General features: G+C 37.8%; 3 protein-coding genes and 1 long non-coding RNA gene across 6 annotated transcripts; 1 reads left to right on the forward strand and 3 right to left on the reverse strand.

Moving 5' to 3' along the window:
* Nucleotides 1-1,134: 1,134 nt before the first annotated feature.
* LOC119075314 (protein pigeon) lies at nt 1,135-8,266 on the reverse strand. 2 transcript variants are annotated; one of them, XM_037181733.1, is made up of 10 exons: nt 8,126-8,266; nt 7,824-8,049; nt 7,554-7,762; nt 7,192-7,499; nt 6,510-7,136; nt 5,914-6,456; nt 5,630-5,856; nt 5,353-5,567; nt 4,885-5,082; nt 1,135-2,088 (listed from the first exon to the last, which is right to left on the reverse strand). In XM_037181733.1, exons 1-10 carry the CDS (start codon nt 8,187-8,189, stop codon nt 1,943-1,945), a joined length of 2,763 nt encoding a protein of 920 aa, XP_037037628.1. In that variant the 5' UTR covers nt 8,190-8,266; the 3' UTR covers nt 1,135-1,942. The 2 variants fall into 2 exon arrangements, with proteins under 2 accessions (XP_037037628.1, XP_037037629.1); XM_037181734.1 differs by lacking the exon at nt 1,135-2,088 and adding an exon at nt 4,517-4,778.
* Nucleotides 8,267-9,910: 1,644 nt separating this feature from the next.
* On the forward strand, nt 9,911-18,316 carry LOC119075365. Its single transcript, XR_005087375.1, has 3 exons — nt 9,911-9,921; nt 11,850-11,888; nt 18,304-18,316. It is a non-coding gene; the product is annotated as an uncharacterized LOC119075365 (long non-coding RNA).
* Nucleotides 10,685-11,684, reverse strand: LOC119075358. The gene is made up of 3 exons (XM_037181790.1): nt 11,441-11,684; nt 11,211-11,357; nt 10,685-10,932 (listed from the first exon to the last, which is right to left on the reverse strand). The coding sequence occupies exons 1-3, from the start codon at nt 11,599-11,601 to the stop codon at nt 10,758-10,760; spliced, it is 483 nt and encodes a 160-aa protein (XP_037037685.1). The 5' UTR covers nt 11,602-11,684; the 3' UTR covers nt 10,685-10,757.
* On the reverse strand, nt 15,917-25,171 carry LOC119075330. Of its 2 annotated transcripts, none has more exons than XM_037181757.1 (9): nt 25,005-25,171; nt 23,693-23,922; nt 21,877-21,964; nt 20,786-20,970; nt 20,593-20,702; nt 20,243-20,521; nt 20,007-20,169; nt 19,629-19,937; nt 15,917-19,145 (listed from the first exon to the last, which is right to left on the reverse strand). In XM_037181757.1, the coding sequence occupies exons 1-9, from the start codon at nt 25,026-25,028 to the stop codon at nt 19,118-19,120; spliced, it is 1,416 nt and encodes a 471-aa protein (XP_037037652.1). In that variant the 5' UTR covers nt 25,029-25,171; the 3' UTR covers nt 15,917-19,117. The 2 variants fall into 2 exon arrangements, with proteins under 2 accessions (XP_037037652.1, XP_037037651.1); XM_037181756.1 differs by having other exon boundaries at nt 20,593-20,705.
* Between the last annotated feature and the right edge of the window lie 136 nt (nt 25,172-25,307).

The following is a 25,307-nucleotide window of genomic DNA, read 5'->3' on the forward strand; positions in this document are numbered from 1 at the left end:
TTCCATAGGATTTTTCCATTTTACAAAATGTAACGCAAAAGGCTACGTTCAGGTTGATTTTCCCTTTTACAAAACGTAACGCAAAGGATCAATTCCAAAGGATTTTCCCCTTTACAAAATTTGACATAAGCTAACAGAACGATTCCAAGGGATTTTCCCCTTTTACAAAACGTAACGAAAATACATTGGATTTATGCCTTTCATGAAACGCAAAGCAAAAGGAAAAATTACTGTGAATTTTCACTTTCACAAAACGTCGAGATTGTAGTTTCCCTTTTACAAAATATAACGAAAAGGTGTAATTTCATAGGATTTTCACCTTTTACAAAGTGTAAAGCATAAGGCCAAATTCTAGAGTATTCTTCCTTTTTACAAAATGTAACGAAAAAAACTACACTCCAGGGGATTTTCTCATTTACGAAATGTTACGGAAAAGCTTAACTCCAGAGGATCTTCCCCTTTTACAAAACGTAACGAAAAGGCTGATGGAACGATCGATGTTACGAAATAACTAAACTTGAATGAAAGATAGGACGGGTTATTTAATGCAGCTTGAAAAGTGAGGCTAAGTTCGAAGATGGGCATATTCGGGTCGGCCCTTCGTGAGTTAGGGCCACCTAAGTGATTTAAGGTCTTTTGGTGATATTTATGGCAAAATAAACGATGGAAATGTAAATGACACGGCAAATGATAGGTATTGTCAATACCAATCCAGGAAAAAAAAGTTTTTTAAAATCGGGTGGGTGGACCGTGAGCCTTAGAAGTGAAATGCTGCTAGGGCCCTATGTGTATTTTACATAAAACTCGAGTAAATTTCATTCGTTTTTCGTAATTTTCGTAACTAAGCTGAAAACGCCCATAATATTCAAATTTTTCTTTTATCAAATTCAGGTCAGATCAGGTATTTTTCATATTAGGTTAGGTTCAGGTCAGGTTTGGAAATTACCTGAACCTGACCTGATTCCCTAAGGTATTTTTTCTCATGACCTGACCTGACCTGTTCCTTAGGCTTAGAAAGGGAATTGGTCGGTTCAAGGAATTTATAGATCAACAATCGGTATAGATTCTAAGACAGATCCATAATTTCAAGTTGTTCGGCTACTTCCAGTGTCTATTAAATAAAACGCTTCTTGCTTAAAGCGGAATAACTTATCAAGCCATTTATTGCACATGAAATCAACAATTAAATTTTTCTATATAAATTACTCCACAATGTCAGGTAGGTACTCCATGTGTTTCCCTTTCAATTCATTGCACCTTTTCATTAACGAAAAAAATAATAACAAAAACAAATCACTGTAAGTATAATTAGACATCAAATCAACAAATTAATATATTTAACGTTTTGACACATCGAAAATTTAAATTCTAAAACGAAAACTGTGCAAAAAAAAAATCATTCCGGTAATTCATGGCACATTTGACTGTTAATGTTGTAGAAGAACTTTTTCTTTAAATATTTTCCTAACGCATGCCAAAGTTCCTTTTTTTTAGCGAACGTGATGTTTTCAATCGCAGTCGAGTTCATAAATCACATCCGCTAACAAAGCCCTTTCGCATAAGTTAAGAACACCATTTTTTCTAATGACGTGTCGAAAATACGAAACTTAGTTGCTATATTTCCGCACTACTTAGACAATAATACTTTTCCTAACTAGTGTGTAAATGTCGCGACTTCGTCGCTTATTTCCCATGTCATTAAAGAAAAACGTTGTTCCTAAGCGAATTCAATTCCAGTACTTGCCTCCTGCTCGTGCTAAAAAGCATTTTAGCATTAGTTAGGAAAGTGCCATTTTTAGTACGAGCAGGAGGCGAGTTCTGAAATCGAATTTGCTACAAAAAAAAGCTTTTTAGTATGCGTTAGGAACAACGTTTTGTTTAGCGTTCCGGAAATGAACGACGATATCGCCATATTTCCGCACTAGTTGGACAAACCGGTATTTTAAGTAGAAAACTTTTCTAAGGAACTCATTGTCGTTTCGATTAGCAGATTAAAGTCCAGTTCATTTAGACTTGCTTTGGCAGTAAGTAGATCGAGGAAAGTGTCCAACGGTGATATCTTTTCAGCTGATGGATAAGCAGCTAGCCCTTTAATTGAAAACATTTCCCAAATTTATTTTATAAATTTGTTTTTCTATAGATCTATAAAGCCAACACCATCCAAGCATACTTTAAATCTATGTGATACGCTGAGCATTCACTACATTCTTGCTAATTATACTTAGTACTATGGTAGATTGATGATATGGTGCATTAGAAAATTGCTCTTACTGCTTTGCCCACGTAAAGAATCTCATTATTGTTTCTAAGCTGTTAGTGCTTCAGTAACTTCAAACTGAAGTTTGATACGAAAGTGAGATTTTTTGCGTGTGCTCTGTAATCCTTTCAGTTTAACACCAGTTTGCTTTCTCTAAAATGTAAGCTAACTGAGATATACAAAGTGAAAGAGAAAACATTTTTCGTCTTCAGTAGTACACAGCTTTTTATAATAAGGTTTCGGTTAATCTGCAAATTCTCATTTTTCCATATTTCGTCTGAGTCACAGCATTACGACACTTTTGACATGAGAATGTTTCGTTGGCACGTAAAGGGAGAGAAAAGTGAAATTCGACATGTTCTCTGTTTTGGGAGTTGTGGTGATTTGTAGATGGATTCCACATAAAAGTTTAACAAATGAAAATCTAGATTTTTCTAATTAAGTATTTTATTCTTGTTGCGAGCGCGTGCCTAACAAAAATTCAAAAAATAAAAATCTAGATTTTCATTAGCTTAACGAATATCTTGTGGAATCAATTAAAAGATAGAAATCGTAAGAAGCAGGTGCTGGACCTATTTTCGTGATGTTTTTTTAATTCTTTAAATTCTTGAAAATGTTCAAAATTCAATTCACGAGTTTTCAAAAATTAAATTTTTTTGAAAATCCTAAAATTCTCGAAATTACCCGAAATTTTTGACCATATTCCTGAAAATAGATGCCCTGGTATGAGGCAGTGACGAAAAGTTAATCATTGCGTTACCAATGCTAACAGCAAGTAAAATCCATTAAATAACTCGGGATAAAAAGATGAAAAGTAGAGTTTCGTATGAATTTTATTGATCAGAGGCGCAGCCGAGGTCAAGAAACACACGAAAACGAGACTCTACTTTTCATCTTTTTATTCCTAGCCATGTAAAATACTATTACATAACAAGGGATAAAAAGTTGAAAAGTAGAGTTTTAGTGTGAATTTTGTTGATCCGAGTCACACGAAACCACACGAAAACGCGACTTTTCAACTTTTATCCCAAATTGTGTAATGGATTTTACATTCTATAATAATAATTTGCTCACCTAAAATGGCGGGTTAGCCATATTGGGTGAGAAAATGATCATTTTCTCACCTAAAACACGCTATTTATTTGATTTTCTTTAAAGTGGACAAAAATGAGGGTTTTTGCAAAGCGCTAGCATGAATAGTAGATTACATTGGATGCTGCGGAGGTAGTTCATTACATGAGGGATCAATTTTGTTCAATACGAGCCGAACTCACAAGTGTGGCAACAAGCTTTTGAAATTATGGCTATAGACAAAATGGCCGTCACTTTTATTTTTGTGTTTTTTTCATTTTTTTCGAAAGTTTTTAATGAATTCGCCTAGATTGGTGTGCACTTAATTCAAGTGACAAAGTTTTGTGATATTAAAACTTAAATAACATCGCGAGTATTGTTTCGATTTCAGTGCTAAAGAATCCTTCATGTGATGCATTTTTGCTGGTAAGTAATGAAATTCTGCTGATAAGTAATGAAAATCTCCTGATATGTAATGAATTTTCATATGAATATTCCTTCACTTGTGATATAATGAAAAAGTTCCCACATGTAACGACCGCTTTCCGCGGGTGGGAAATGTACGTGTAACAACAATATTCCGGGTGGATAGGCAATAATAGTACATTACTTTACACGTGAAGTAATTTGATAACTCGTATCCAGATGAGTAAAAGTATCCGAGGGCTTCAGCCCAAAAATAACGTTTTACCAAAAAATGCACCTAAAAATTGATTGCGGTTCTAAATAGAGTGACACTAGGAGAGTTCAAATCAGTGGTCCGTTTGGGTACATTTTCGTTAAAACTTTATTTTTGTTCAGGGGGACCGTGTTTTCCAGCTTTGGTGCGCACACATATTTCGATCTCTACTGAAAAACAGTTTTGGGTTGTTTGTCAGCCAAATTATTGTCTTTCGGAAAAATTTAGCGGAAAAAATATTTTTGGTCGTCAAAGTTCGCCGACTAACAAAAATTGAGTGAATCTTACACTGGGAAATTCTTAAGTCGATACAGGAAAGTATTCCATTATAGCTCTAATAGGCCTAAGTTCCTGAGAGGGCTGTAGGCAATTCAAAGCAGACAAGTTTTTACAGATCGTCTGTGAAGTGTTTATTTGGACAAAAAGGTAAAATGCCTCAGTGGAGAACTCCCCTAGTTATTACTTTCACAGAGAGATCTTGGAAATGAAACCCGAATCCATTTCTCTTAAACATTTAATGAACCAGCATGTCACACACACTGTGCAAAGTGCAAAACGATATGGGAATTTCTCGATATTTTACACACGACTGACAAAATAAAGCGACAAATTTCTTCGTCAACGAACGAACTCATGGTACTGTTAGCAACAATTTCGATTGAAAGTGATTGTAAAGCACAAAACAAGCGCCACACAAAGTACCAATTATAAACAAACACATAAATGTAACGCAAACGATGCGTTTAATGCGATTAGTACGATGCTTTGCGACTACACACAGTGCGGAAATGAAAAGAATAAAAAGAAGAAAAAAAATGAAAATTCAGCAACGTGAGGCAAAAGCGAAACGAGTAAGACGAAAAATAAAATGGTTTACCAATAGAACCGCCGACCTTCCGACTTCCTCGTGGGTGCACCGGATTGCCTGATAAAATATTCAATGCATGATCCCGGCCACGAATCATTAGGCTAGCTGGATGGGACCAATTGTTCAGTAAACGGCGGGCACGCGATCGTGGTAATACTGACAGTAAACCTAGTTTTCTCTGCACGCCTTCATGAGAGTCATCAATATCTGGGAAATTAGAGGAAAATAATTGAGCGACCAATTTAAGCGTTTTTCACTCAGCGTTGAGCGTCAATGCTTTTCAGATGGGATTCATCGACACCCACACGATCGCCTTGGTATTTTTTACCATCCCTTCCTCTTCGTCCACACTTTAAAATAACTAAAACATCGCATTCTCCCTGCGTGTGAATGCCCTCTACGAATGACCTCTTAATAACCCACACTACTCCACTTTAATCATAGCCTCCAGCCCGGAATATAGCACCCCGCACTTACCATTAATGATGGACTTCATTACATCAACTTGTAGCTCGAAAACGTGACGCTGCACATACTGCATGAACATGTCGAATTCCATGGCTCTGTATCCCAGATAGGTGAAAAATGACGAGAATCCTTGCGGCAATGGGAAGGCCATAGATTCAACGCTCAACGCAAAGCGTTCCAGTATCAAGAACAAAGTATTTTGTTGACTGTTGGACATCTGATCGCTGTAAAGGAGAAACGTTCACGTTTTGCAACTCCTCGAAATGGAAGACAGCGCAACACTCACATCAGTGTAAATCCTCTAACATTTTCGATGCGTGCATCGACACCGCCAGCCCGACAAACGAATACGCACAGTGAACGAGACAGCTCCAGTTGAGCGGATGCAAATTGTGATGCGACAGCGTGTACATACGTGGGTGCTTGCGAAAACGAGGCGTCCTTGAGCCAACGGAATCCGGTATTTTGTTTGGCCGAATGTTTTACCAAATGAACGCTGAGCTCTCGCAGATTCTATGTACAGAATAGGTATCGTCACATGCATCACTGTCGGTCGAAAGATTCACTCACCACAGATATAACATGCTCCTGCTTCGATGCCGTACACGCTTCGAATTCAACGAACGGCAACAGATCGTTGTGATTCCGTCGAGCATAAGCCGAAAAGTCACCGAAACTCGGACCAGGTCCACTGGGCGACAATGGAGTACTGCATCGGGATAATGCTTCCGGCTGGTAGCATGCCAACGAGAAAATCAACTTCTCTGTCACCTGCTCGGAAGAGAAACGTTCTTTCGGCTTGTTGTCATTGAGACGTTCGTACAGTTTTGTCCAAATGTCTGCACGGAACGGTGACAGACGTTGCTGCGGCGACAGCAACATCATGGTGGTGTTGTGCAGCGTTTCTTTGGAGATGCCGACACTTAGATTATTGATTTTCGCTTGGATTGGTTTCGAAGTGTTGCAAGTGGTTAGAGGTAGTAGTCGGAGTAATGGGACTGCTTCCGGTGGCAGTCCTTTTTGTGTCATTGAATATGCTCCAGCTACTAATGCTTCTTTGAACAGTGGAACGGTGTCCAGACTTAATGGTCGATCCATGATAATGTTGAGCAGCTGGAAATAGAATTTTAGAAAATTGAATCAGCCGCTCCACCGTTTGCACTGACCTCCGACAAAACATCCATGTCCATGTCGTTCGAATGGCACAGAAAGTAATGGACGATGCTCAGTCGATTATCAATGGAACTGTCATGCTTAAATGCCTCAATCAAATGCGATTTGGGAATGTTGATGGAAATCAAGTCCAGTGTTGCCGAATCGTACGCCAAACTGCCCCATTTCAGGCACGGCACCAAATGGGTCAACGATTTTTTGTTAAACGGTGCACAGACAATATGACAAACGGGCTCGTGAGTCAGACCAATGTCCAGCAAATGCATGAACAAATCCGCTTGAAATACTAGCATGTGATGGTCGCCGTGAAGCGTAAACGTGGGTTTCATCAGTTTCGCCTTCTCCCACGGTATGCCGGGAATGACACAGTGAATGATGCAGCCGTGATGAAGAATGGTCAAGCTGTAGGCGAAGTGTACCGTAGCACATTCATCCGTCTCGTCTGGTGGCTTGATCGGCTGGTACAGATAGTAGTGGCATACGAATAACATCCCCGACTCGTCGGTTACGATAATTAAATTCAGCGAAGAGTCGTGTATGCGCAGTGGTACGGCATCGTCCTCATAGGATGGGATTGTGGTTGACGTTGGGAGTTTGGGAAGGTTCAATGGAATGTTGAGCTGCGAACAAATGATGCGAAAATGAGAAATCCATGGACGAACGACCGGTACTTACAACTGTCTCTGTTGGTAGATCATCGTTAAATTGGTAGGCCGACAATGTCGGGATAAGTCCTTTGTCTTTCTCGTCTTTCTCCAACAGATTTCGGGTCGACGGTTTCAGGTGAATGTAGTAAATAGCCTGGACAACCGGATCCCATTGAGCCCAGGTAAAATTGCGCACAATCGATTCGTTCACTAGCATGTCCAGATCCAGATACCACGACGACTTTTGTTTGAAGTCAATTTTTCGAGTGTAAATGGAATGCGGATCACTGGTCTCGTCCAGAATCTTTTTCAGCGTGGTCGTGTACAGCAAAATACCTATACGAATACGGTCGATCAGTTCAGCGCCTCATATCGCTATGGCTTTCTTACATTCTTCGTGAATGAGCAGCAGAAATTTGTCCTGGTAGTTTTTCTCGAATGTTGTCTGCTTCCGCCACAGAAACTGTACCATCACTTGCTTCGTTCGTTCCATTTGCAGTAACATATGGGGTGGCTTTTCCCGATCATTGTTGACCATAACGATGTACGGTTTGTACCAGTGAACGAATTCCTCGCTTAACGACTCCTCGTCCTTTTGTCTGCAGTACGTTACATCGTGATAGATAAACCACGCAATCGATTAATCAAAACCACACTTACGTGCCCGCATCTTTTATCACAAACACCAACAATGTTCGGCTCCGGTTGATCGAAGCTTGAATGACATTTTCCCGCGATGGAAAGGTGTGGAGAATGTCAAAGGACTTTTCCAATGGATTATAAATGCCAATGTAACTCTTCGGTGTGTTGACAGGTTTGGAAACCCAAGAGGCGAGTATCGAACCGTCCTGTTCTTGGCCGAGTATTCGCCATTCAATGGCTGGATCTGAAAAACGGGAAACGAGAATGTCTTGTTAGTTGAACAATTTGCTCTGTGCGGTGAAATGTTAAAAAAAACTTACGTTTATGTCCCTTGGCGGCTAGTAAGCCACAAAAATTAGCTGCTAAATTCTCTTGTTTTAGCATCACTAATTCCTGTTTATTATTGATTTGGTTCCATCAAAACATTTCGTTTGACACTACAAACTGTCAATTTTATATGCAGTGAGCGACCCACAAAATGCTGCGAGCCGTGCTCAAACCGACATCGTGACGATAGAAAACATTTTCCGAAAGTTCTGAAAGAAAAGATGGTTAGACCACGCTGACCTCTGACCGCCACTGGATCCGGAGGTCGAAACGGCAATTTGTCTCCACATTCGCTTCACGCGTACCATGGGAAAGGGAAGAGTGATTCTGCTCTGTTTGTTTAGCTGTCTTCGATTGAACTTTACTTGTTCTGAGCTCAGGCTCCTTTTGTGAGTAAATTTTTTTTTGTTGCATGTTAGATAACGCCACCACTGGAATTAGTCGGCTTCCAGGTAAAATAAACTTTTGTACCACCGGTCGATTACAAGGTTATAGGGGGAACGACTGAAGATGGTTAGACCACTCTAACCTTTGACCGCCCTTTAATCGGAGGTCGGAACAGCCTGATTCGTCTCTAATTTGTTTCACGCAATACATGGGAGGGAAGAGTATTGACTCTGTTATGATTGATTTATGTTTCGATTTTAGATTAATTTTGATAGGCATTTCAGCGCAGTTGTTTCAATGTTTTGTCCTACCCATTCCCTCTCGGTCAACCTAGACTAAAATATACTCCCATGCTTCAGAAGTTGAATAAACGTGGCAGAAGAAGAGAATTGTTTTTTATTGATCTTTAATAAAATGTCGGCTAACGTATGCCTTCTGCAAACGATTGGTCAATTTTGATCGCACTGACTGTTAGGCCTGTCTCAACCCGCCCGGACTATTGGTTCATAAATCCAATATTCGATTTCTTCGCAACAATCACGCCATATTGACATAATGTCAATGACACAATTCACAATATACAACAGACTGTAGGATAAGCGCCATCTATGATCGACTAGTCGCTCATTGGGAAAATGCATGAGTCATTAGTGATGGTTGTGGTCTTCGCATACTACTCGTGGCTCAGAGAATTCACAACGTATGGGACGTTTACACGGTCGATTTGTGAACTATCTGAGTCCGGAGAGATATGATGAAAAAATCACAATTCATATGATCAAGTGACTTGTGCAATAGCACAACAGGCCCACTAGAGGCTTAGGTGCTGGGCTAACCCCCTTCCCATCTAATCCATCTAATCCATCCATCCATTGGTTCATAAGAGTAGTCGTCCGTCCCGAGTTTCGTGTATGTACATACAGCCCGCTGCCAACCTTGTAGCGTTAAAAAAACCTCGGTTCTAATTGATCGAACTTATGCTATTCTTTCAGAACCTTGACATTTTCGGCCAGGTGACCGTACGCACAACAAGTTCTGGCTATCTACGATCGTTTCGTTCGATTGATGCATGACAGTGAAATTCTGGCCAAGGATGTGCTGGAGTATGTCTTGATCAAAAGCATGTAGCCAACGAATATGGTGTCTGGAGATTACACGAGAAAATAATTCCGGATTGGATGCCGCCAAAAGAACCAGCCCCCATTACTTATCGAATCGATGACGAACTAGCGAATGAGGAAGATTCGGCGAAAAGTAAAGAAGTAGCAGTGGCTGTTAATAGTAAACAGGCTGCCGGTCAAACTGTGGTTGCTTTGCATTAGGAATTTTGTGTAAAAAATGGAAACGAAATACAGAAGCAAATTGCTAGAAATGGTTGGATATGTTTCTCATCGACAGAATCGTTTTCACAATAGAATGCGTTCAATAGGACTGCACGCCAATGGACATCGGGCCCATCGTTTAAGGTAAGTTTGGGACGAACTTTTTGACAACTTTAAAATCATTGACGGATCACCGTTTGACTTGAGAAGAGAGAACTTTGAAATCTAGGTTTCGAGAGGAATTAATTTATTTAGTCAGAAATATTGAGTAGATTTGCCCCAAAAGTCGTTATTTCTTTTAGTTTGGCATTCAAACAGTCCGACGCTTAATTTCCAAAATTAAAAAAAGTCATAGTCGGGCTCATCGACAGGCCTGTTCGATAATTCATTCGATTGATAAATTATCGATTATTTCCCTACAATCGGTTATCGATATGTTCAAGGAAGTCGACATCAATCGAATGTTTTTATACGATAAAAATATCGATAATTCGAGTGTCAGTCGTGAGGTCAGTCAGTCAGTCAGTCATTTATATGAAAATATATCGATAAAACATTCGATACAATTATTTGTAAATTTTATCACCGATTGACCCACGAATTATGTCAACAGGTATTTCGGGGTAGTTGCACCACTCATTTTGTCGGCTCTGGTTACATAGCAGTGTTAAAGGGCGCATATTCTTTTCGAAAAATGCGTATACAGGAATTTTAAGCTAAAAAAGGGCTAAGTTTTCCTCGGGATCATCAGGATTTGCTCAATTAGCCCATATAGTCAGTTCGTTTGCTAAACTTTCTACAGTAAAATTTTGGCAAGATCGAAGTTATTTACAAAAAAAAAAATTATTTTAAGATCAAAAAATCGATTCAATTTATCCGTTCACATTGTTATCCGTATTCAATTTTTCAAAACGAATTACTCAACATCGGACAATACGATCTTTGCCGAATCCATTGAAACAGCAGCACTGTCAGGGCTGGATTCACTGGATTCGTCGCTTGGAGCTGTGACGACCACTCTCAACGGGATATCAACGATGCCAAACAACAACTTCCAATCGACTGCACCAAGCTCTTCCGCGAATTGCGGCCTGTAATAAGAAACGGAACCGAGTGTTAATGGCACCACTTAACACATTCAAAATAATTGCGGCTCGTCAACTTTCGGCACCCTGGACTTTACTTAAATAGTCGTGGAATGCCTCCAAATAAATTTCTAAAAATCTAGAATTCAGTTTTGGATTTTTAGAAATTTATTTGGAGGCATTCCTCGAATATTTAAGTAAAGTCCAGGGTGCCGAAAGTTGACAAGCCGCAATTAATTTCAATGTGTTAAGTTGAATATGATCAAATGGCTGATGCTGCTTACAATTCTCGTTCCACACTTGATATCAGTACCGGCATTTGTCCCCGGATTAGTCGTCGCGTAAAAGACAAGTCGGATCCAGTTAGCTCCATTTGTGGGAATGGTGATCCGTGCATATCATTCAACAGTGCAACAAAGCGGGCCATGACCCTGAAAATTCGATACAATTGAGGTAAGCGTTGATCTCAAAATATTGACCGCGTAAAATGGAAAACTTTTTTACGTTTACTTACTGTTGGTCATAATCAATAAACAATACAGCGTATCGTTGTGCTAACATATTAACCATCGCAATGACATCCTGGCACTCCATTTTTGATATAAGCGACTTATTAAGAACTGCCTTACATAAAAATGGTTTGACTTTGCTTCGTTTTTTAGGTTTATTGTGCATTTTGAGTTGGCTTTTGTTGTTATCGCTGTTATTGTTATTTTTTGTTTTGTTCACTTCCACATTGGTATCGGTCGTATCGGTAATGACCGTAATGACATGACTGGTTATCAATAAAACTAGTACGGAAAGACGTAATAATCTTGTATGTGTGTTTTCAACCAAATCAAAGGGTGGCATTTTTTTGAAATGTTCATAGAACTTAGATGTCATTTTCGACCGAGACATTCTTAAAATCGTTTTAAGATTAGAACTTTAAATGCAACGCACTACAAATCAAGCACCAGAGAGTATAGACATATATTTTTTTTAATTGATTAGTGAGTGAAATATAGTCTTTATGCAATAAGAGTCAATTCGCCAAAACTTCTAACAGTCGGGATTCAAGCTGACAACGATCCAAACGAGCTATGGCTCAAATGAATCCTCGTTCAATTCTGAAAATATCGTGGAACAACTTTTTTACCGAAAATTATTTGTTGGGCTGACTTGGCCCTTAGAAAAATTTTCTCCGGAATTGTCGTGAAAATCGTTTTTTTGTCAATAGCTCCAACATGCGAGATGTGAATAATGTCAAATTGTGTACGTTTATGAAGGTCGATGAGCTGAATATTATTGACCAACAAACGCCGATGTTCGACCCACCCAGCCGCCACAACAAGTGAAAAACCTCGAGAAAACCGAAATTTTTGAAGGGCTCTGGACGGTTGGGAGAGTTAGTAGCAGGAACATCTAACCCGCAGTTTTGTAGCTTACTTCTCGCCCTATCCATTGACACCCCACTCGACCATACTCACCATCACAGATAGAAATGGAGTTGATTTTTCACAATGTATCTCAACCCATCAAATTTTGGAAACTCTTCGAACTTTAAAGTTCCCCAAATAACGTTTTTACGAGCGAATTTTATTAATTATAGTTTTACGAGATAATAGTCAGTAAAACTAACGTGATACAGCCAGAAGATGAGCCATAGATCTTTTTTGTCGCTATTGATAAAAAATGATTTTCGCGACCACGTCGGAGAAAATTTTTCTAAGGGCCATGTCAGCCCAACAAAAAAATTTCGGGAAAAAAGTTGTTCCACGATATTATCAGAATTGAACGACGATTCATTTGAGCCATAGCTCGTTTGGATCGCCGTCGACTTGAATCCCGATTCCATATAAGTTGTTCGAAGTTTTGGCGAATTGACTCATAATTATTATGACTCTTTCCGGAAATTGTTGATGCTTTAAATTAATTAATTAATTTTTTTATGTCTATACTTCATCTTACGTATAAGGTCTCAGTCGAAAGTTTAGAGTTCAAGGAAGAATAAAGTCAAAATTTTATTAAAAATAGGATAAATGGAGAAAAATGTAGAAGGCAGCATGATCTCAATTTTTCTCCATTTGGCCAAAAATGTGCCATCATGGCTTCACGGTTAAAAATCGATTTTAAGAATGTGTAGGCCAAAAATTGACGTTTAAGCGATAGGGTTCTTTTACGAAAAAACGACCGTATACTAATCGGCCCAGTAACGTATATCCCACAATTTGTGAACTTGTTTAATTTGTTTGAAATGAGTCATACATTTAGTCAGAACATTTTCAGTTCTTTAAATCAATGAAATTTTCTGTCTAAAAGACTCTTTGACTACATTAAAAGAGGTTCCTAGCGTACGCTGAAATTGTAGCATACATTTGTGAGTTTCGAAATTTTTGATCGCTGATATCTTTTTACGAGAGCCCTTTTTGAAAAATGTACGACTACATTTTCGAGTAAAAATATGTCAGCTTCGTGCATGGAAATAATGCGGTATCCTGGTATCCTAGATACCGGGGAGTCGTCGGGGCGAAGAATTGGATACTGGGAAATTTAGCCTTCACCGAAGGCGATTTCCTTTTTTTTACTGTAAAAATTAGACCAGGAAATGTTTATCAGCGGTAAATATCTATAAGCAGGAAGAATTCAGAACTAACCGGGAAATAGCTGTCACCGGGAAAACGGAAACAGCTATCACATGAAAGAACTCACACCGGGGGATATCTCTCAGCGGGAAGTTCTCACTGGGAAATATCTATCAACGGGAAGAATTCAGAACTAACCGGAAAATAGCTGTCACTGGGAAGAACTCACCGGGAAATTTTATCAGCTCGAAGAACCTATCGAGAAGTTTCTACCGACGGGGATGAACTTATTGGGAAGTTTCTGTTAGCGATAATTCTATCAGCGAGATTTTTTTTTCTTGTCAGTGTTCAGCGGGAAGTCTTTATCATTAGGAAGTACTCAACTGGAAGTTTTTATTAGTGGGAAGAACTTATCGAGAAGATTCTACCAACGGGAAGAACTCATTGGGAAGTTTCTAACAGGTGGAATTCTATCAGCCGGAATTTTTATTTTGTTAGAGGACAGTGTTAAGTCTCTATCAGCGGGAAGTACACCTCGGGAAATTTTTATCAGCGGGAAGAGTTTATCAAGAAGTTTTCGTCACCATCCCGATCCCGATGAATTATTCTCTTCAACGAACTAAACTTTTGATGAGTTACTACTTCTGGTGAAACAGTTCCTAATAGGGTGCATAGACCTAAGAATTTAAAAACTTCGTCTGCGGCGCTTTTGCTCAAATTAAAGTTTCATTTAGAATTTTGAGTTTGTACAGTTTCAAAGAATGGTACCATTTTTGCATTATCAAAAGTCAATCTTCAAAAAATTTCACTCGCTCCGCTCGCGACTTACTTTTTTTTATTTAAGGCAGAATTTTGGAAAGGTTGTTATGCCCAACATATCTGTCAGATTACACCATAAGATAATTTCCCAATGAGTTTATATCTGTTTTATCAAAGGATGGACTCTAGCAGTTAGCATCTTTACAAACATTCTCTTCTACATATTGATGAGTGAAAATTCATACAGAAGAAAGTTACGAAAAGGTTTCAGCATTGTAAAAACTAATGTCAGACTTAAATCTGCACAAAAAGACTAGAAAGGGCTTGGGAAATAATATTCGCGCCACCGGGAAGTAAATTGCGACCCACCGGGAAATTTTTGTCAAAATTTTCGGATACCGGGAAGTTTTGACTTGGTTACCTGGAAGAAAACATTATTTCCATGCACGGTCAGCTTTGAATAAAAAATAAAATTGTCTGTGAAAGTTTCATGTGCTTTGAGAAAACTGTACCGATGCCCCAAATTTGCATCAAAGGTACACTTAAGAAATGCGGGAATGCGCTTTTATACTTACGTAACAGTCTTAAAGAAAGGTACCTTCCACTCAAATGGCATGTCGATAAAAAAGAAATTAGGACAAGCCGGTGAAAACTAAGTCGCGTACTTTTGCTGTATTTTTTGAGGAAACATCCTCAATTCACGCCGTCAGTCCACTCAATATTTGAAATTTTGCAACGGATCGGGGGCGATTTAACGTTCAGGAAAATTTCATGACTGCCAATGTGAAAAAAAAAAATCCAAATGCTTTCGTTGACGTGATCCATTGTTTACATTCAATTTGGAACGTATTGATCAAATGATATTGGGAATAATGGACTCATTAATATCCCTTTCATCGATAATACTGTATTTTAACAATAATCACAATCTTTTTAAGAGAGGAGAAAATTCTTTCAAATCGAAAAATGTGAAAGAGGTTGCATTAGATGGAAATCTCAAAATAATCAGAGGAAAAGTTTGAGCTTTCAATTCTTCAATTTCTTCACGCATTTTAGGCCTGGGATGCATAGGAATAAACAATGAAAAGGTAAAAGTTGAAGTAGATATTACGATGGAAAGTCTTCAGTCCCTTGAGCATAAATTTCAGAATTTTTATCGTAATTTGGGCCCTCGACATGGAAACTTGTTTACGTATCTGTTGTGGACGATTGACTTTAAACACTTTCGATTGTCGTTCGCACTTACATTCTTTTGTTTTGCTTGTCGAAAGTGACTTGTTACCTCGCTTATTACAGCCCTAGGGATGAGAAGTAAATTGACTTGCAGCTCTACCGACCACAACAGATACGGTTAAGGTTCTTGGGTAAAAATTAATATATTTTGTTATGAGTGATGAAAAGTTGCATTTTGTTGTACCGAAAATTTCAGCTTTCTAAGCTGTTGGTATTTTTCACATTCTAGTGATTCCAGTGATTCTCATCATTCCCTCAATTTTCTAAAATCATCCGTAAGATTTGTTGTATACATACCTTGTCAAGTACCTAGTGATTAGAATATTTAGAAGACCAGTTTACGCCCGAAGAAGTTGACCACTGCTAGATTACCCTTCGGTGAGCTATTGTCAATTTGAATAATGAGTGGTTAAACGAGTAAAACACACATCTGGTTTTGTCTATACTATTATGTATGTATTCGCGTCCATAATACTTTAATTGCTTAATTTTATTGAATTTATTTCAGTGTTTTTGTTCACAATCATTCACAATTCTTTAGGTTTACTTTCATTTTTTTATTTATTTGTTTGTTTAAATTAATTTATATAAAGGATTTTTTTAATGATTGTTTTGATGTTTGTAAATTTGTGAAATTCTGAGTTTAATATTCTTACAAAAAATCGTATCTTATGTAACAAAGCTTTTTTCTTCTCCTTCTCTCATTAGTTGTATTTTTACCATAATTAATATAGTTCTACCAAAAAAAAAATTGTTAGGACTAAAATCTACCAATAATGAAGTAATAGATGTTTGATGTTAAAATATAGTTTCATGGGCGGTTGGTTTATGTACAGAAATATAAGTACAGCGACTTCTATCTAACTTCTAACTTATCTCGCTCCCGTTTAATTATTATTTTTTGCTTCTTAAAATGTTTCTTTTGTTTATATAAATGTTTTCGTGCTCATCAACTTTATTTTTAATATTTATCCTACCATTATGTTTGTGCATTCAGAATTTGAGAGATAAATTTGAGAGTTTTTTTAAAATTTGTAATCAGAAATTTAATAGATTTTGAGGAGGGCCAAGAAACATTTTCCAACCGAATAACAAATTTGTACAGAGAGACGTAACTCGAAAATATTGCTAGTCCATTTTTTTATAAAATTTAAAAGCTGTACGAAAGAAAAAGAAGAGTTTAAGTTGCTGTAAATACAATCTACACTCTGTTTTAAATTAACTTCATCTATCGCTTTTCCAGGGAACCCAGGGGAGTCACGAGTGATATTAGTGAAACGGAAGCTATAATAAAAACATGAAAATACTCACGGTAGGTACAGAGTCTATAAAAATTCAACAGAGCTTACCACCGATTCTTCAATTTAATTGTGGTCTGACAACTCAATTCCGGAAGAAATACTTCTTTTATCAAAAAATTCAACTCCATCTTTTCGAATCAATTCCTCAATTTGAGATCAAATCAATTTAATAACCGTAAGAAAGGGTAATCGCTTGTTGACGCCACAACTGCGCCAAAAATTTGAATATTTTCAACTGACAGTTGGCCAAATAACGTAGGCGTCAGTCGTGTAACAAATGTCAAAACATGTGCGTTAAAATAGCCCGCGTGCGTTTTTTTTTTTTAAATCTCTGTAAGTTGACGATGTAAGTGCGCCAAGAATAAAATAAATTGACGGATGGATCTAATAATTATTTAAGATTCAGAACACGTTACAAATCCATTTGACCTGAGCCTAAAAACGCGATTAGCCTAGTAATAACTGCAACCGACTTGGTCCGACATGTAGTTGCAATCTGAAAATCGTAAACAGTTCAGGCGGGTTACCCGAAAATTTGCAAGAATTTTTAGAAGTCTCAACAATCAATTTAATGAAAATATTCCCTGGGCTTCATATTTACTAAAATAAACAGAATAATAATAGCGTTCATCAAAGGCGTTACGTTCCGCATGGAATAGTAATCGAAATCTGTGACAACTGCAATATTTTCGAGCGTAATTTGTTAGATAAATCTTTCCTAATAATTTCTACTAACTAAATCAATGAAAAAACAACGTCAGAGCTATGGTAAAATTTCCGCCAACAACTTCTCATACTGAACAAAGAAAACGTGATTCTAAAGGCATTTAAATTTTAAAATTATTTTGTAACCTCGAGGGTAATCAAAAAGGTAATTAGGGTTTGAATATTCTGACCTGACCAATTCTTCAACCATACTACTGTCAGTAATATTCTTTGAAAAGAAAGTTTCAGCTGTGGAACTTGAATCAACCTGAACCCGAAATTTTAATTTCAGATCTGGTAACTTCAGGTTCAGGCTAACCTGGAATGTTCAGTTTGCAAATATTCTGGTTGACCTGAACTTTGAAAAAGACCATAGCGCCCTTATAGCGAACTCTAACTGTAATTAAAGAATGCGTGAAGAGCATTATACCCATAACTATTCAGAATGTTGGTGCTGTTCAAGGCTTGTATACTTTGTCAAGGTCACGCAGATGCAGATACGCCATACGCGGGTTTCAAACCCCGTTTCAAACAAAAAATCGCCATACAAATTCAAGTTTGGTGAATTTGGTTTGTATGGTAAAGGTGTATCTAATAAAATGGCGATCTGCGTGACCTCCCCAAAGTATACAGCCTTGAGTGCTGTTGATAATGTACTCTAGTAATAGACTGCTGTTCATCTGTTAATTACAATTAATTACAACTTCACCAAAAAGAAACCGATAAGCTTTGCACTGTAGCGTTTCACTTTATAGCAAAATCAAGATCAAAATATGATTGGAAAACAATTGAAGTAAAAGATTTAGTATCGAGAGATATTTAAAACAAAAGAAGTAGCAGATTGTGGATGGCGGATCACAGGGTAACCGTTTGTAAAAAAAAGTTAAAAGCGCTAAAAGCCTCGCTTCGTTAAACGTTAGCTAGGCTGCAGTAAGCTTAGTTAGGTTTATACTGGAATCGTGTATTCTGTCTAACTGTTTCGAACTGGGAGCGGATCAAAATGACTTTTTCTCATCAACTGAAAAGCTGTTCGTGACAATGGCAAAGGGACTACGTACGTCGGTACTACTAATAGCTATATATTTTCATATCTGGCAATTCAGTTCAGTTAGTTGAACAAAAAATGAATTTTGAAATCCCGTCATCACCAAACTTACTTACACATGTGGGTAATTGTGGCGCTGATTTGAATCATACCACCAGTGCTTTTGAAATGAGCATGGACTTTTTTTATTTAGAGCACACTTCTCCCTCTGCAACACTGACCACAGAGGGCGAATCAGCTTTATTTTTAAGTACCCCTGAGTGCCTGTAGACTAATTTCCGTACACAGTAATCAAAAATCGTACATGTAGCTAGATCTAGATCCGATCGATCTACCAAACTAGATTATCAAGCAATAAATTCCAAATTTGACTAAACTATAAAATTATTATTTTTTACAATTTTGTCTTAAGTAAACACTTAATGGCTAAAATGTGTAGTACAAGCTAATGTACTGTATCTAGAAAGTTAATTATAAATTCTACTTGACTCATCTATTATGTTAAATAAAACGAAAAGCATCACTGAAACTCAGGACCAAAAAGAACGTAATTACAAATTAGTAGCTGAGTAGCTGTAAAAATTTCACAGACGTGTCGTTCGATTGTAGCAGCTAAAATGGGAATACATGGGGAGAGAAAAGAAATTTAAATTTTTTAAACGCTAAAATTAAGTCAAATTCATTACAGCTAAATGACATTTAAAAATGGAGAAATTAAACCAATTTTGATGACAATCTACTACTTCAGTGCCCCACGGTTCAGTTCTTCGTAAGACCACAGTTTAAAACCTATGCCAAATTGTTACATTACCCGATACGAAAACCATTATTTATTATATGGCTTTGGTTATCTAGCCCTAGAAGGGCTAGCAGGTAATCCTATTGTGGCTTAAATATTTCCATTTGCATGAAACAATTTGGCGCAGGTTTCAAACCGTGGCCTAATGAGTGAATGAAAGTACCGTGCGTACTGGTCTACGCAACAGTACGACAACAAACAATAAAAAAAACTAGAAAAGTAGCTACGCCCCTACCCTACCCACTCAATCGTACATGTCTTTTCTAAGCAAAGTCAAATAAATGTCTCTACCATACCTTTCTAGTAATCGTCGTTTAAGCTCCGGTGGATAGGTGACATAGATATAATGTTCACTTTGGCCGACATCATTGAAATCGGGTGCCACATAAAACTCGTCGCCATATGCTCCTTGGCCGGGTTGACCGCCAGATGTGGATGGAACTTGTTGCACGCCAGGAACTATATGTGGATGAATGTGCTGTTGATGTTGTGGTTGCGGCAGATGATAGTTGGCACTACCAGGCATCGTATTCAAACGATGGTGGGTCGGACTGAGATGCGATGGATTGGGACCGACAGTTTGGAAATTTAAATGATCGTCCGAGCTGGGGATATAGAGAATTGGTCGGATGAGTTTCGGTTTTTGATGGACAGTTTGCGTGTCGTTGATTTACTCGAATAAAATCCAAATGATGTAGTAACAGAAACAGACACCTAAAGACAACACCATGACTAGTACGAAAACAAGACCCCAGGGGAAAGCTCGTTGTTCAATTGGACCATCTTCCCAATATCGTTCACATGTCAGATACCAACACACTGCTCGATTAAGTTCGTCTAAAATTTGTGTGAAATTTGGTGAGTTCACCAAGGTGAACGATGCGTTAGTGATCACTACAAAAGCCCATACCTTCCATATTTTTAAAATCCTCATCCGACAACTGAGCCAACAATCCAACGATACAATTGCGGACCAAAATTTCGCATCGCGTTTTCAATTGCTCCAAATCCTCCGACTTGCAGTTGGCCTTCATTTTCTGTAGCTCAGCTATTCGTTGTTGCTTTCTATCGACCGGTGGTAAGGATGAATCTACCAAATTTTCGCAGGTAGATGTGGTATTTGAATCCGTTTCTTCGCCATCTTCGTCACTTTTCTCATCGTCATCTTCTTCCTCTTCCTCGACGGTCGCTTCGAATAAAAGCCCAGAATTTTATCAAAATCAATTCAAAAAGCGAACGAAGTATCGGTCAATGACAAACCTTTCGATTTTTTCTTTTTCACCCCATTGGCTTTGTTGTCACAATCGTCTTCAGTTGGTGTATCTACTTTGTTGGTTTTGAATGGTAATACAGAAGGTATAAAATTGTTTCTACTGAAAAAGAAAATCAAAATTTTACACCGAAAATCGGTTGCAATACGTTTCGGAAACCCAAAAAAAAAGTCATGCCAAACCTAGCAGGTAATTTGGCTAAGTCTTTTGGTCCGGTTGGTTGCAATGCAGTTCGGTAGGATGTTGCCTCGCGCCATATCTCTATGTCCGTTGTCATAGTTGAATCACCGAACGTCGAATCCTTCGAGACCAACACATCACATCGCATAATATCACAATAATCAGACAAGCAAACTGCGTCTTCGGCCTGAGATGGGAAAAAAAAACTTTGACTGAGCAGAATCATGTAATCGGATTTAAACGAAGAACAATGATTAGGTAACGAGTAATTTCGCGCCGCGCGAGATTACACATATTATAGTGGAATTTCGCGCCCATACATTTTTCAATGGCTAACTTGATTTAGAGAATTTTTACGAGTACCTGGCGATAAATTGGCGGTAGATTCAGTTGAGTATCAGGCACATAAATTTTGGAGATGCGAATTTTATTCTAACACCCTAGAGCTTTCTATCAGGGATTTTCCTTTTACAAAACGTTAGGATACCGGTATCCCAACTGAGATACACGTATTTTGTATCAAGGATACCGGTATCCTTACTCAGAAAAAGTGGATTTTCCTTTTACAAAATGTTAGGATGTCTGCATCGCAACTGAGACGTTGCGAGATTCCTACCAGCAAGAAATTCCTTATGGGCGCGAAATTACACTAATAAAGTAGGAATTTCGCGTGGCGCGAGATTCCTACTTTAATAGTGTAATTTCGCGCCCATACGGCGCGAAATTACTACTAGCCAATGATTATCAGAGTGGAGACGGGCTGTTTGGAGTCATTTAGGACCAACATTCATTGTCGTTTTATAAAAGGGACATGTTTGTCTATTTGCACAGCCCTAGGGCTCCATGGAGCAGTGCTATGCTATTTGTCAAGCCAAATCATTAAATCTGATACTGCTTTTGTTTAAAGTTTAAATTAACGTAGAGTGTTTGATGCAAAATCTTTTACTTCATCATTTCCAACAAACATTTCGCTATTTATAAGACCACATTCACCAGCAGAACTCAATGCTTATTTCTGCCGTAGCTGTCGATAACAGATGATCATTATCCTTTTCCTAAAAATTTATTTTCAGAGCAACATTTAAATATTTACCATGTTTATACTGCTTGTATGCCGACGCTCGAAGTGTCTGTCCAAATGTTTCTCTTCGTAGAAACTTTTCCCGCAAAATCCACAGGTCCTTTTTAAAACAATTTTTTTTATTAAAATTTGTATTGAGACAGAGGAGCTATGGATGCTTCACAGAAAAGTCTACATCAGTTTTATTGAATATTCGATGAGGTCAGCAAGCAACTTATAAAAATTTAAGCTGGTCAAACAAATCTATTTTTAAGTATTCCAAGCTCACACATATGTAGTCAATATTGCGGTTTTACATTTTTAGAAATGGTTTCTGGTGAAAAATATCGAAAATATAACACAAAATGCTCAAATGTAGGCTATAATTGCATCTAAGCAACCATTGATATTAAAACATGCAAAATAAATGTAAGGCGTAAAAAGAGGCATCGATGCGTTCCTGAAAAGCATATATTTGGGCGTTTTTTAATACTGGATTATAGTTTACTTTTGATGATATCTTTCCACCAGAATCCTTTTTCAAAAATACAGGACTGCAATAACAACCACGAAAGTGTTACCTTTCAACAGAAAATAGATTTCTCATCCACTAGCGAGGGAAAATGGACTTTCCGTCCCTAGGTCCTTCGTAAAGGAAAACGTCATACTACACTCGGGAAATAGTTTTATGTTTCGTATCACGATGAGTAAAAGTACCTGGATACGAAATATCAAATTCCTTCCTTTGTATAGTAATATAATATTGGTTGTAGTCGTTTGACCAGCTCTGAGAAATGTCAGCACTTCAACGAAATTTTCATAAACTGCTCAGTTTTCTCATAGCTGGTCAAACTGCTGAAACCAAATCTATTTTCTGTTGAAAACTAACATTGAATAACTAACATTTAAAAAAACGCCAAAATGTATGCTTTTCAGCAATGCAGCTATAAGTGGAATGGATGTTTCGTTGAATTGCTTGCATTAGGGCGTTTAAATGTATTTCCGCATAGACACCATTCACCATTGTACGATTCATGTAGCGTAAGGAGTATTGTTTGTTTAGAGACCTCACTAACATCCTTTTACGGCCAATAACAAGTTCAGTTTGCACCACAGGCTTAACGTGACTTCCTTACTACGACCGCAGTGTGCAAATTATTATGTTATATTAATTGGAGTGTGGTAAAAATTGGGAAGGTGTTTAAATGGTACGATGGCGGCTTAAGAAGAGGACCCGCATTTTTAGAAATAATTTAGGAACCCAACGCGAAGCATATTCGTCTATGTGAACACGTTGATTAGAGCGATTACCCAAATTTTTTTTTTTATATCGAAAACAAATACGGGACCTCTTTTTAAGCCTTCAGTAACATTTAAACACCTTCCCAAGTATTTTTTCCAGACTCCAGCAGTATCCAGTGTATCTATCCAATTGGGTACTATCGGAAGGAATTTAATTGATATCTCGCCTAAATGTCGGCTAGACATGTACACATATTCATCGTATTATTAGGTTACGTCATACGTGTCATATATTATGTGTACATCCGTTTAACCGTAGCCGTTGGCTTATGCTTGATGTAGCACTAAAGTTCTACACTAACTCACTTTAAGTGTTCCAGGAAAGTGAAATATTTAGGACCGGGTTGAAGAGAATTTTGGCGTGGATTACCAGAGAAATGATAAAAGATGGCGTTGCTTCCAGAGTGGGCTGAAGCAACTCTATCTGTTATCATTTCTCCTTGGCTTACACATAAATTGTGCAAGCGTCTCAATTTTACCCAAAAAGTTCCTAAGCACACCAACTAACACGCGGATTTTAAAATCCAAAAAGTCGTTCAGTACATACCATTGACTTGGACGGTTTTGTTTTTTGGCAACTTGCTGAGGTCCGAATATGTCGCGAATGGGATGAAACGGACATTCTACCGGTAATTTCACCTGATATTTGTCCAGTATTGGAAGCCATTTTGATTGCACAATTTTCCGCACAACGCGTGCACTTTCGCGCGAGCATGATATTTTGAAGACGCTCGGACCGGGCCAAGGTATCAGCGATAGAAAGCAGAAAACTATCACCTGTGGACGAAAGGTAATTTATAAATTGTTTAACAAAAGCGAACCGACAATTTCCCACTACGAGAGATAATTCATTGGTGAAGTTTGAGCAATGGACCCTTTGCAAATTTATAGCCTACATTTAGGCTCGCAAAAGCGTGTAGAAATGTGTTACTTTTAAAGGAAAAATGGGTTTGTGGTTGATAAGTTATACCACTTGGAGAAACCTTTGCAGATTGTGCAAATGTATGTAATCTGCACAGGTTTCACTTTTTCAAAAAAAGATTTTTGTTCCAAAAAATCATCAAAAAACGAATATTTTTCCGCCTAAATGTAGGCTAAAAATTTGCAAGGGTCCATTTCTCTTAACAAAATTCCGAACCACAAACCCAAATTCCAATGCTGCATATGCATGTCAACGAGGTTCATTTAATCAAAATACAATTTTATTATTGCATATTGCATGCATATTAATACCGAAATGTGTGGCATTCCGTGTCACAGCCAAACAGAAAAACAACAAAAATATTTTGAATGAGAAATTACTTCAACCTAATCCTTATATTGCATGTAAAACAAATAACAAGGGTAGTTACGTGTTCGTACATCTATATAGGTCCTATGTGTGTATGTAGGTATGTATACAGTAGTGTACACCACTGACTGCATGATTAATATTAACCCGGAAAAACGAGCACGTTGAGTATAAAAATTGCCCCACTAAATTGACCCTTTTTACACGAGCGTTTGTTTCAATAAAATTATTGATCCTCACACTTTTAGATTAACTGTAGACACACCGTTTATAGATACACACTCAGGCGACTCATCAAATTATTATATGTACGTATCACAATAAATGGGCAGTCGAAAGGACAAATGTAATGTCAAAGTTGAAGGAAACAATGGAGAAAAAGTCAAAGAGTCACCCAACGACAAAAAGAAAATTGAGGAAAAAAATTGGTGAAATGAAGGTTTGAATGCTCCTTAGATTTTCCCGAATTATCCCGTGGGAATATTTTGTGCGGACTCTTAATCGTTTTCCCGATTATCCTCACTATACATACATAATACACCGAACACATATCACCAGTAAACCTTACCTCGAAGTTAGATTTAGTCCACATTCATAATATTGTTTCATCAAAAATTGAAAAATAATTTTAATAATTCCCGGTTGAATGTTTGATGAATGTGAAAAATTGACAAAAAAAGAATTTTATCGCCTGAATGTACGATTTCGCTCTTGAATGGAATTTTTTTTTATAAAGTGCCGTCAAGTATGCATTAACATTGGAAACGTTTCATGTACGTTTTTACCATAAAATGAATACGATGCATACTAAGGGGTGAGTTGGTAGGTTGATGAGGGTTGGTGGTTTCGATTTAAAAAGCGAGGAATTTGA

Source organism: Bradysia coprophila, unplaced genomic scaffold (assembly GCF_014529535.1).
Source record: "Bradysia coprophila strain Holo2 unplaced genomic scaffold, BU_Bcop_v1 contig_200, whole genome shotgun sequence".
In the NCBI taxonomy this organism is placed as follows: Eukaryota; Metazoa; Arthropoda; class Insecta; order Diptera; family Sciaridae; genus Bradysia; species Bradysia coprophila.

What these genes read in the sequence shown, in the direction of transcription:
- LOC119075330 (XM_037181756.1), bottom strand. Translation starts at nt 25,028, where the DNA reads ATGTGGACTAAATCTAACTTCGAG. An exon ending in TTAGCCAAATTACCTGCTAG is followed by an intron (nt 20,706 to 20,785) that starts GTTTGGCATGAC and finishes TTTCTTTTTCAG; the next exon opens with TAGAAACAATTTTATACCTT. An exon ending in AAACGACGATTACTAGAAAG is followed by an intron (nt 19,146 to 19,628) that starts GTATGGTAGAGA and finishes TTCCCATTTTAG; the next exon opens with CTGCTACAATCGAACGACAC.
- LOC119075314 (XM_037181733.1), bottom strand. Translation starts at nt 8,189, where the DNA reads ATGCTAAAACAAGAGAATTTAGCAGCTAATTTTTGTGGCTTACTAGCC. An exon ending in ACATGGATGTTTTGTCGGAG is followed by an intron (nt 6,457 to 6,509) that starts GTCAGTGCAAAC and finishes TTCTATTTCCAG; the next exon opens with CTGCTCAACATTATCATGGA. An exon ending in AGGAGCATGTTATATCTGTG is followed by an intron (nt 5,857 to 5,913) that starts GTGAGTGAATCT and finishes TTCTGTACATAG; the next exon opens with AATCTGCGAGAGCTCAGCGT.
- LOC119075358 (XM_037181790.1), bottom strand. Translation starts at nt 11,601, where the DNA reads ATGCACAATAAACCTAAAAAACGAAGCAAAGTCAAACCATTTTTATGT. An exon ending in TTTATTGATTATGACCAACA is followed by an intron (nt 11,358 to 11,440) that starts GTAAGTAAACGT and finishes TCGAATTTTCAG; the next exon opens with GGTCATGGCCCGCTTTGTTG. An exon ending in TCAAGTGTGGAACGAGAATT is followed by an intron (nt 10,933 to 11,210) that starts GTAAGCAGCATC and finishes TTCTTATTACAG; the next exon opens with GCCGCAATTCGCGGAAGAGC.